This window comes from Clupea harengus, chromosome 21 (genome assembly GCF_900700415.2).
Source record: "Clupea harengus chromosome 21, Ch_v2.0.2, whole genome shotgun sequence".
Lineage (NCBI taxonomy): Eukaryota > Metazoa > Chordata > Actinopteri > Clupeiformes > Clupeidae > Clupea > Clupea harengus.
The window spans coordinates 3,316,481-3,324,851 of record NC_045172.1 but is presented as its reverse complement, the minus strand read 5'-3'; the positions used below and the strand labels follow the sequence as shown (position 1 = coordinate 3,324,851).

General features: G+C 41.1%; 1 protein-coding gene across 9 annotated transcripts in view; it reads left to right on the top strand.

Moving 5' to 3' along the window:
* Positions 1-8,371, top strand: part of scml2 (Scm polycomb group protein like 2) — a 35,969-nt gene that overhangs the window by 10,257 nt on the left and 17,341 nt on the right. For all 9 annotated transcript variants that reach the window (XM_031558463.1, XM_031558460.1, XM_031558461.1 and 6 more), the window contains 2 exons: positions 205-293; positions 1,446-1,689. In XM_031558463.1, coding sequence (XP_031414323.1) covers positions 205-293; positions 1,446-1,689 — 333 coding nt within the window. The remainder of the gene's footprint in view (positions 1-204; positions 294-1,445; positions 1,690-8,371) is intronic.

Sequence of the window (8,371 nt, the reverse complement as noted above, 5' to 3'; positions counted from 1 at the left end):
CAAAGATTTGACATGGTTGCACAAGTCTAGCAAGGTAATTGTAACCTGCTGGAACTGGAAGTTGCAAACATCGTGTAGTAATTTAAGTCTCTCTCTTCACATGGTTTCTGATACTTTTTGTTCTTCGCTGTAATTTGCTCTTTTGTTTTTGTGCCCCCCCCCCCCCCCTCTCTCTCTCCCCATCTGCTTCCCTGTTGCCTCCAGGATTTAGAATGAATGCCTCCTCATGGCCCATGTTCCTGCTGAGAACCTTGAGTGGCGCAGAGATGGCCCCAGCCAGTGCTTTTAAGGAGGTCTGTTCCAGAGTCGTCCATCACACCATGCCCCATGTATAGACAATAGGCCAGGAGGGTTGAAATAGTAGAAGTATGAAATCTGAAACTTCAGAGCATATAACCATAACACTGGGTGATAAAACTGACTTTGAGGATAGAGGGACTTAAATAAAATACAGTAAACGGTGTCTAAAATAGAAGTCCATGGTGAGGGTGATGAAGATGGCATTTGGACAAGGACACAGTCCCCACCTCCTGCCCTTCCACCTCCTGTCATCCGTCTCAGGAGCAAATTCTTGTTGGTAACCACGCCGCCTAAGTGCATGATCTCTGCCTGTGCATTCAATTCCTGCAAAGCAGGAATGCCCTGCAACGCATTCCAGGTCCATGGACAGAGACCTTCCCAGAAATGATTTATGTTTTATGTTTTAACATACATCCTGCAGATTTGGAACCTCGACCCAATTAAGGATCTCTTTTTGGGGCAGCGTATGTTATGTCATTGTCAAAAGATGGTACACTGCTGGCTTCGCAAAACCTCCAAGGAGTCCACGATTCTGAAGATGTTTGCAATGTACACTTTAGAATTCCTGTACATTTGCCTGTACATTCAGCCCTACATGTTATAACTTGACCATAGTGTGAGAGTTTCCAGACTTCAGGCACACTAGGTGTGTCTTACATGGTATGACGAGAGATAAATTTAGACAACTTATAAAGAAAAAGCTTTAGGGCCCTCATTAATTATTGTTCCTGTGCAAGACTGTCTTTGTCAAACTATGCCAGAGTGAAACCTTGATCACCTTATTATATATTGACCCACTTTCAATGACTTTGACCTATTTCACAAGGTCACATGGAGCCTTTGTTCTGCTGCTAGTATCTTCATCATTATTAAAGACACAGGCAAATGACTTGACATCTGCTTGTAATGTAACCTGCTAGATTTAGCAGTTTTCTTCCCTGGGAGTCACTGTAGTTTCACTGTAACATCAACAAGAAGTGCACAAGTGGCTCTTTGTTTGGGTGTAATATTTATTATATAATTGTAATATTAGAATATATATATATATATATATATATATATATAAAATTACAGTATAGTTGTAATACTGAGATGTCCATTGCTTCCTGCTTGGCACTGACTGCTTGTCTTGTGCATGTCCACAGGAACCTCCAAGGCCTCCCCAGAATCACTGCAGGCCAGGTATGAAACTCGAGGCCGTGGACAGAAAGAACCCTTACCTGATCTGCCCCGCCACCATTGGAGAGGTGAAGGGGGAAGAGATCTTTGTCACGTTTGATGGCTGGAGGGGGGCCTTTGACTACTGGTGCAAGTACTACTCCCGGGACATCTTCCCCGTGGGCTGGTGCTCTTTGACCAAACACAGTCTGCAGTCGCCTGGCAACAGCCGTAAGTTCATGTGCATTTTCTACTTTAACAGATCCTTTAGTCCAAACCTGCTTTTAACTTGACAATTTATAATTCAAACATTCTGACATGACTTGATGCTGTGAAGTTATGATAAATGGTAGGCAACAAACGTCAAGAATTTCAAGTGCTATAAAGTTATTTGCAAGCTACCAATTACTTGACATTGGAAGAAGTTAAACTGCAGCAAAGTTACCCTAGGAAGAAATTTAGCTTGGTTAACTAAAGCTACTTAGAAAACGTAGTTCAAACTACTTAATAAAAACATGATCAAATTGACAATGTACACATGATATGAAAATTTTAACAAAATATAATAAAAAAAAAATGCCACTCAATCTAATTTATTGCAAAAAGTACCTTCATGTTCACCGGTCAAACATAAAACCAAAGAATAAAATACCCCACTATTCACACGAAAATGCAAGGAATGCCAGCTTTGGTTTTGTATACAGTGTCCATCAGTCACCTGCCTCACAGAAACTAGAGCCCAGGTGGGGGTATTGCACCAAGCAGGAATAGTCGGTTAGCCAGGCAACTTCTAAAATGCCATGCTCTGAACTCTGAACATGTGTTAATAAATAGCAATAATCAATACTTTGCTTATCTAGTGAAGCTTATCTCGTAAAGATTTTTGAAGTTTATTCATGGAGATGTTTTGCACATGCACTACACAAAGTTCAAGTGTGTGGTGGTGGCTGCCTGATGAACGCATTGCTTGGGCATGTCTTCACAGCGGTCAGCATGAAAGGTCAAAGGGGGTGTAAGTACAGTAGAGAAGAAATGGTAAATGGTTAACTTCACAAATAATGACAAAAAAGTAACTGATCTACTTGAATCACTATGCAAATATGAATGTAGTTGAACTACCGGCAAGCTACTCCAAAATTAAGTCAAACTACTAGTTTAATGACATGTAGTTCACTACTCCCCAACACTGTTTTGGGGTATTACAGTACAAATCTCAGTCTTAATCACAATCAAACATTACATCTGTATTACAAAATGAGAGCTGTTTAGTTGTGTAGTCAGATGCTGGTGTGTCAATGTCCCACCAGGGGGCAGCAGAGCCCCAGTTTCTTCCATCTCTCAGTGGGCTTGCTTGGAATTAATAAGTTGCAGAGGAAGTACCTTTATTGGCTTGTAAAACCACTTCAGATGGTAACAATGTCAGGGATGTTACTTGATATCTTCACCAGACTAAATTAATTTCACACAACATGTAATGTGACACTGTAGGGAATTATGATTGTCATATAAAATCAAAAGTATTTAAAAGACCTCTGTACATATTATTTTTAAGATCAGTTCTTCAGATTGATTAATTCCCCACGACATTAAACTGAACGTCTATATAAAGTGCACTAAATAATGGTGTATGACTGTTTTGGTTGTGGTTTCATTTTAAAAGAGTGAAATAGTTACATCTTAATTGGACCGTAATTGCTACAATTAATAAATCTGCTGGTTACATTTAATAGGCAATTACAGTTTATTATTAATTATAATTCTCCCTATCACTCCAGGGGTACAAGGGGTACAAGGTAATAGTAAGGAAAGGAATTCACATTAAGTAAATCCAATTACAGACTGAAAAATACTGAATAATTTTAATATCATATTCCTATCATATTAGGCTTTAATTAGATACCATGGTATTTTGTCTAAAAATAAGCAAGCGCAATGTGTATGTCTACAGCCTTACCGGTACTTCACATTATGCTCACAATGCCTTCATAAATTATGTAAATAAAAATTGTATACTTATTGAAAAGATAGTAGTGTTTACAACATGATTATTGTCCTAGTGCATCATACACTGTGTGTTTCATCTTGCATGTGTGTGTGTGTGTGTGTGTGTGTGTGTGTGTGTGTGTGTGTGTGTGTGTCTGTGTGTGTCTGTGTGTGTGTTTGTCTTGCCTGAGGGCTGTCTAAAATTGAGAACTAAAGCTCCTTTCACATCAGTTGCCCCAGCCGGGGTCGTGACCTATTCAGCAGAGACCAGGGTTCAAATATTTACCCCTGTGAAAGTCCCAACCTGGGTCAAAAAGATTGATCCACATGCCTCAGCCCAAGACCTCCCCAACATTATTTTGAGGAAAAGAGAGGAGTTCAACGTAGCCAACTCACTTCATGAAATTTGAAATGGTGGAAAGCAATAATATGTTAGATCTGATGTCTTGTTCCAGCTCCAGCTACAATTTTTACTACACAATGAAAGTCAAATTATTGAGAAACAAAATCGGTTTTCACATTTGGATTCAGTCAAATGTGGATTTTAATGTGGTTCATTATTATATTTGGGGTTCCAGGGGAAGAGTACTCCTTTGAATAAATTATTCCCGTTTGCATTTCTTAAAAAAAAAACATGGTTTCCTTCTTTAGTAGTTTCTGGACATGAAACAAAGTGAGTAATTCACTAGCATCAAATTGCACTGTGGAGAAGCAAGCCCTGACAGCGTAATTTAAAAAAAAAGTATTTCAATTGTTCTTTAATGCCCCTTTGTAGCTGTAGTTACAATAGGCCCCTTTAGCCTTTTTTCCCTCCTTATCACCACAAACAGAGTTGTCTCCAGAGCCTCGGCTTCTGTGGGCTTTTGGGATCTTCCTGTCAGCCTCTTCCCTTCATTACCTCCCTGACTCGCCTTTTAACCCCATGCAAATTATGACTGGGGCATTTCTTTTTTTTGCCGTTCATTTTTGGTGCACATCCTTTGGAGAGATTTTAGTGATTAAGATGCCACGGTAAGGCACCCGCCCACCTCTCCTGACAAAAGCAAGGATTAGCCTGTCAATCATCCCCTTTGAAAAAGTGGACAGCTCTTCAGGGCTGTGCATCTTCTATTGTGCGCTGCTCAGAAAATGCCCCTCAGAGAAATTATCTTAAAGCATTACTTTATTATGTGCCATACATTCAATGCAAAATCCTCTGTTTTGTTGTACCACTGGATGAAGCTTTTTGTGATTAGAGAGTCGTTCAGGGATTCTTTTTGTACCTTGAATGTACAAGGGACATAAAGACCAGCAAAAGCCTGTAGACGCTAACGGCTTCTTAATAGGAAAAATGTGTGGCTTAATTGTTTTAGAACGGCTTTCTCTCTCGTTCAGTCTCCGAGACTGTTTAAATTTTCAACTGACTTGCGGCACATGTTCACCCAATTACACAGGAGCGTTTCTGAGGAATTGCCCTGAAAGTTGATGCAGACAGGCTTTCACGAGAGTTGCCTGAACATTCTGAAGTTTATTTACCGTGAGCATAACAAAGAGTTTATGTTTTTTATGATGACAGACTGTTTCCATGACCTGCAGACCTGCATCGTAAATCCTAATTGTTTGTGCTCAACATATACCCTTCCTTCAGTAGCCAACTAAGAGTGTTTATTTCAGCTCATTGCCCCCCCCACCCCGAACCAAGTAAAATGCCAGGGCTGGTTATTAAACAGCGCCAGGGTTCCTGACGGGGGAGGACTGGATCGGAGTAGGGATGAGTCCCACTCACCTGATTGATGAGGGCAGTTCCATGTCCTTCAGAAACCTCCTCCCCATCAGATCTTGCTCTTCTGGACAATTTGCCCAGTATGTTTACAGCCCACTTCCTGTATTTATGGGCCAGAACACGACTGTCCAGAGGATATAGGGTGACACCGGGATCCATCTTGTCCTCCGCTGGCCCCAGCTTTAACTGCTGGAGGAAACGGATGCTTCCTTGAGGTTGCCTTGGGGCTCCTCAACTAAAGCTGCTCTTCTGTTTCTGTAGTTCATCTTGAGTTGGTTGAGGCTTTTCAACAAAAATTCTCTGTTGTTTTCTTGCCTTGAGCTGGATATATTTTTTGGCCTGTTGGAAAGAGTTTAAAAAATTGAAATGGGAAGAGCAACCTTATTTTGAGCCTAAGGTCTCTGGCTTTTTGAGGGATAATTATTTTCAACCGCACTTAGGGCGTTTTCAGTTTTTATTTTAAAAGCCACACAGAATAATTGATGTCCTTTATATCATTAGTGCTTGCTGAGATTTTTTTATTCCGTTCCTTAACATTTTTCATACATTTTATTAAAAGTAAAAAAAATAACCTGTAGTCTCGCCCTAACTAAGTGTGAGGAGATGTTGCAAAGAGTGTGTTCAAATCTGACATTTTTCAGTTCCCAGTTTATAACCTTCCAGTTGCAGTTATTATTTTAAAATCTGCAAGAAATTCAATCAATTGCCATTTTCCAGCATTTCTCTTCCATTTTGCACTTGGAGCTCTCCAGAGCAGGCCAATTTGTCCTCTTTTTAAGCTCCCAGTGGAAAAGGAGTTCATCTCCTCAATTCCTTGTGCATCCTCAAACAAAAGGGGCTAAGCCTATTATCTTTGTGCCAAGTACTCAAACGATTCCTTTTGTCAGTGACATTAGATTCACCTTTAATCAGCTACTCTGGCCAAAGCTATTTGGATGGCTGACATGACAGGGCTGAGGGGAATAAATGCTGTCTGAATTTTTTTTTATTAAATAAAAAAAATGTGCCTACTCAGACCTTTGAACCTCACAAGTTCATTCTTTTCTTTGGTCATTCATAATTCCAGCAATGCGTAATTTTTACAGTTTGGTGATAAAGGATATAATTGTGTCTCTCCGTTGGGTTAATGTAGTCGCTGTTGACCATCACCTGTGAGTGGCAGAGTCTTTCTAAGGTGTATGAATTGGTCTCCTGAGTATTGGGGCTCCTCTTTGCTTCTTTCTCCTGACGAAAGCTGCTTAGCAGATAATTAGCAGCTATCGCCTCCGTGGCAATGGATTAGGGGATGCGTGTGTGTAGGGCGGTATTTTCCCCTCTCTCATTCACACTCCATTGTTTACCCCTTCTCCTGACTGGTGTGGGTGTGTGCTTTGGGAGGGGGTGGGGGTGGGGGGGTGGCAGAATGTGTATGTGTGTGTGTGACTGTGATGAAATAAACAGTTGCTAAGATGAGAGATAAAGACAGGAGGATAAATTAACACAGAGCAGAGAGAAGGAGAAGCTCAGTATGAGCAGACTCCAGACAAAGGATCCATGAATGTGGCACATACCTGTGGGGAAAGGGCTGGCACATGTATTTCTTTTTTGCTTTATTTATTTTTGATTGTCATATAATATGAGACAAATGGTCCGTTGCATGATCTTGTATATGCCGTGATTGTGATTTAGATTTTCTTTTTTTTGGCAAATGATTTGTTGGTCAGTAGGTTCGTTTATTGGTTTAATCTTTTTGGTTTATTGGTTTAAAGTTTAATGTTAGAGATATGGTGGCCATCTGCCTTTCATTGCAATAATTTCAGTTTCCAGATTTTACACATTACTGATTATTTCTTATTGTAAGTAAATATTATAGTTATTTTTATTTAAAACCTTCAACTTATTTTCAGGTTCACAGTTATGTTGCAAAACTGGATGCTCCTCAAATTATTTGTGCTTCATTTTTATTCATTGAAATTGAAATTCAAGCAATTACTGAGTGATTGTCTTTGTCTGTTAGTTTATTATTTGCAGAAAATATTTACTAGGCGATTTAAGCATTATTTATTTTGGCCTAGTGTTTTAATGCTAAATTAATTAGATGGAACCTTAATTTAAAATGAATTTAAATGATTTAATTAGTATATTGCACGGCTCAGTGTTGTCAACCGTATTGGACCAGGAAAATATGGCATTTAGTGTCTCTCTGCCAACATTCTTCTAAGCCCAAAAAGGGGAAAAATCTCTTTGTTCTGCTATCCATCTGCTTTGTTTCTGGAGCAGTTAAAGCTCTATTTGCATTAGATAGGCAGCCTACTCACAGCATTCACACCTGTAGTAGCAGAGAGTTTCTTTACTGCACTATTTGTTCTCCCTCCCTTTTTTCTTTCTCTCCTTTTCTTCCTCTCTGTCGGTCTTTGCATTTTGGATTTTCTGCTTTAGGGCATGGCAGCACAATGAGGGAAATGTTCGTGCATGTGGGAAGTCAACCCAGTTTGTTGCTTCGTGTGTGAGTGAGTGATTTCTTTAAAAAAAAAATTGTTTAAACAAAACAGGAAGTGGTGCTGTGTTAAAAATGGCATAATTGGTCTTTAGGTTGTGCAGTGTGTCAAAACTCACTCTGCTGGCCCCTTCCTTTCTGTGTGCTTGGCTAAAAAAGGGAAGGGGTTTGACGAAGGAGGGGGTTAGGGACAGAGGTGGAGAGAGAGGGGGGGGGGAAGAAACATACTTGAGAGACGCAGTGCCTCTGCGCGGTGTCACCGTTTCCTGGTTCTTAAAAGCTGTCTCTCAGCTGGCTCTCCGGGGACGGCAGTATGGGTTTGGGTTACTTGGAGACCCCCCCCCCCCCCGTCCCACCCCCCGTTCCCCCCGTCCGCCTCGCAGGGCGTCTGAACCCACTAATGCAGCCAACAGGAGCAACCCTTCCATCATGCCCCGCACAAACCCCACCACCCCTGCCACAATCGGGTTCCTCTGATCCATTTTAACCTTTTCCCCCACTCACCCCCCCCCCCCCCCCCTCCCCTCTAGCCCCATACGCCCAGAAAGAGTGGGAGGGGCCAGCGTGGACCATGTGACTGATGAGCGTTGCTTGCCAATACTTTCCACTGATAACATATATAACCCCCCTCCTCCTCCACCACCACCACCACCTCCACACACACACACACACACTCCTCCTCTTCACCCTGC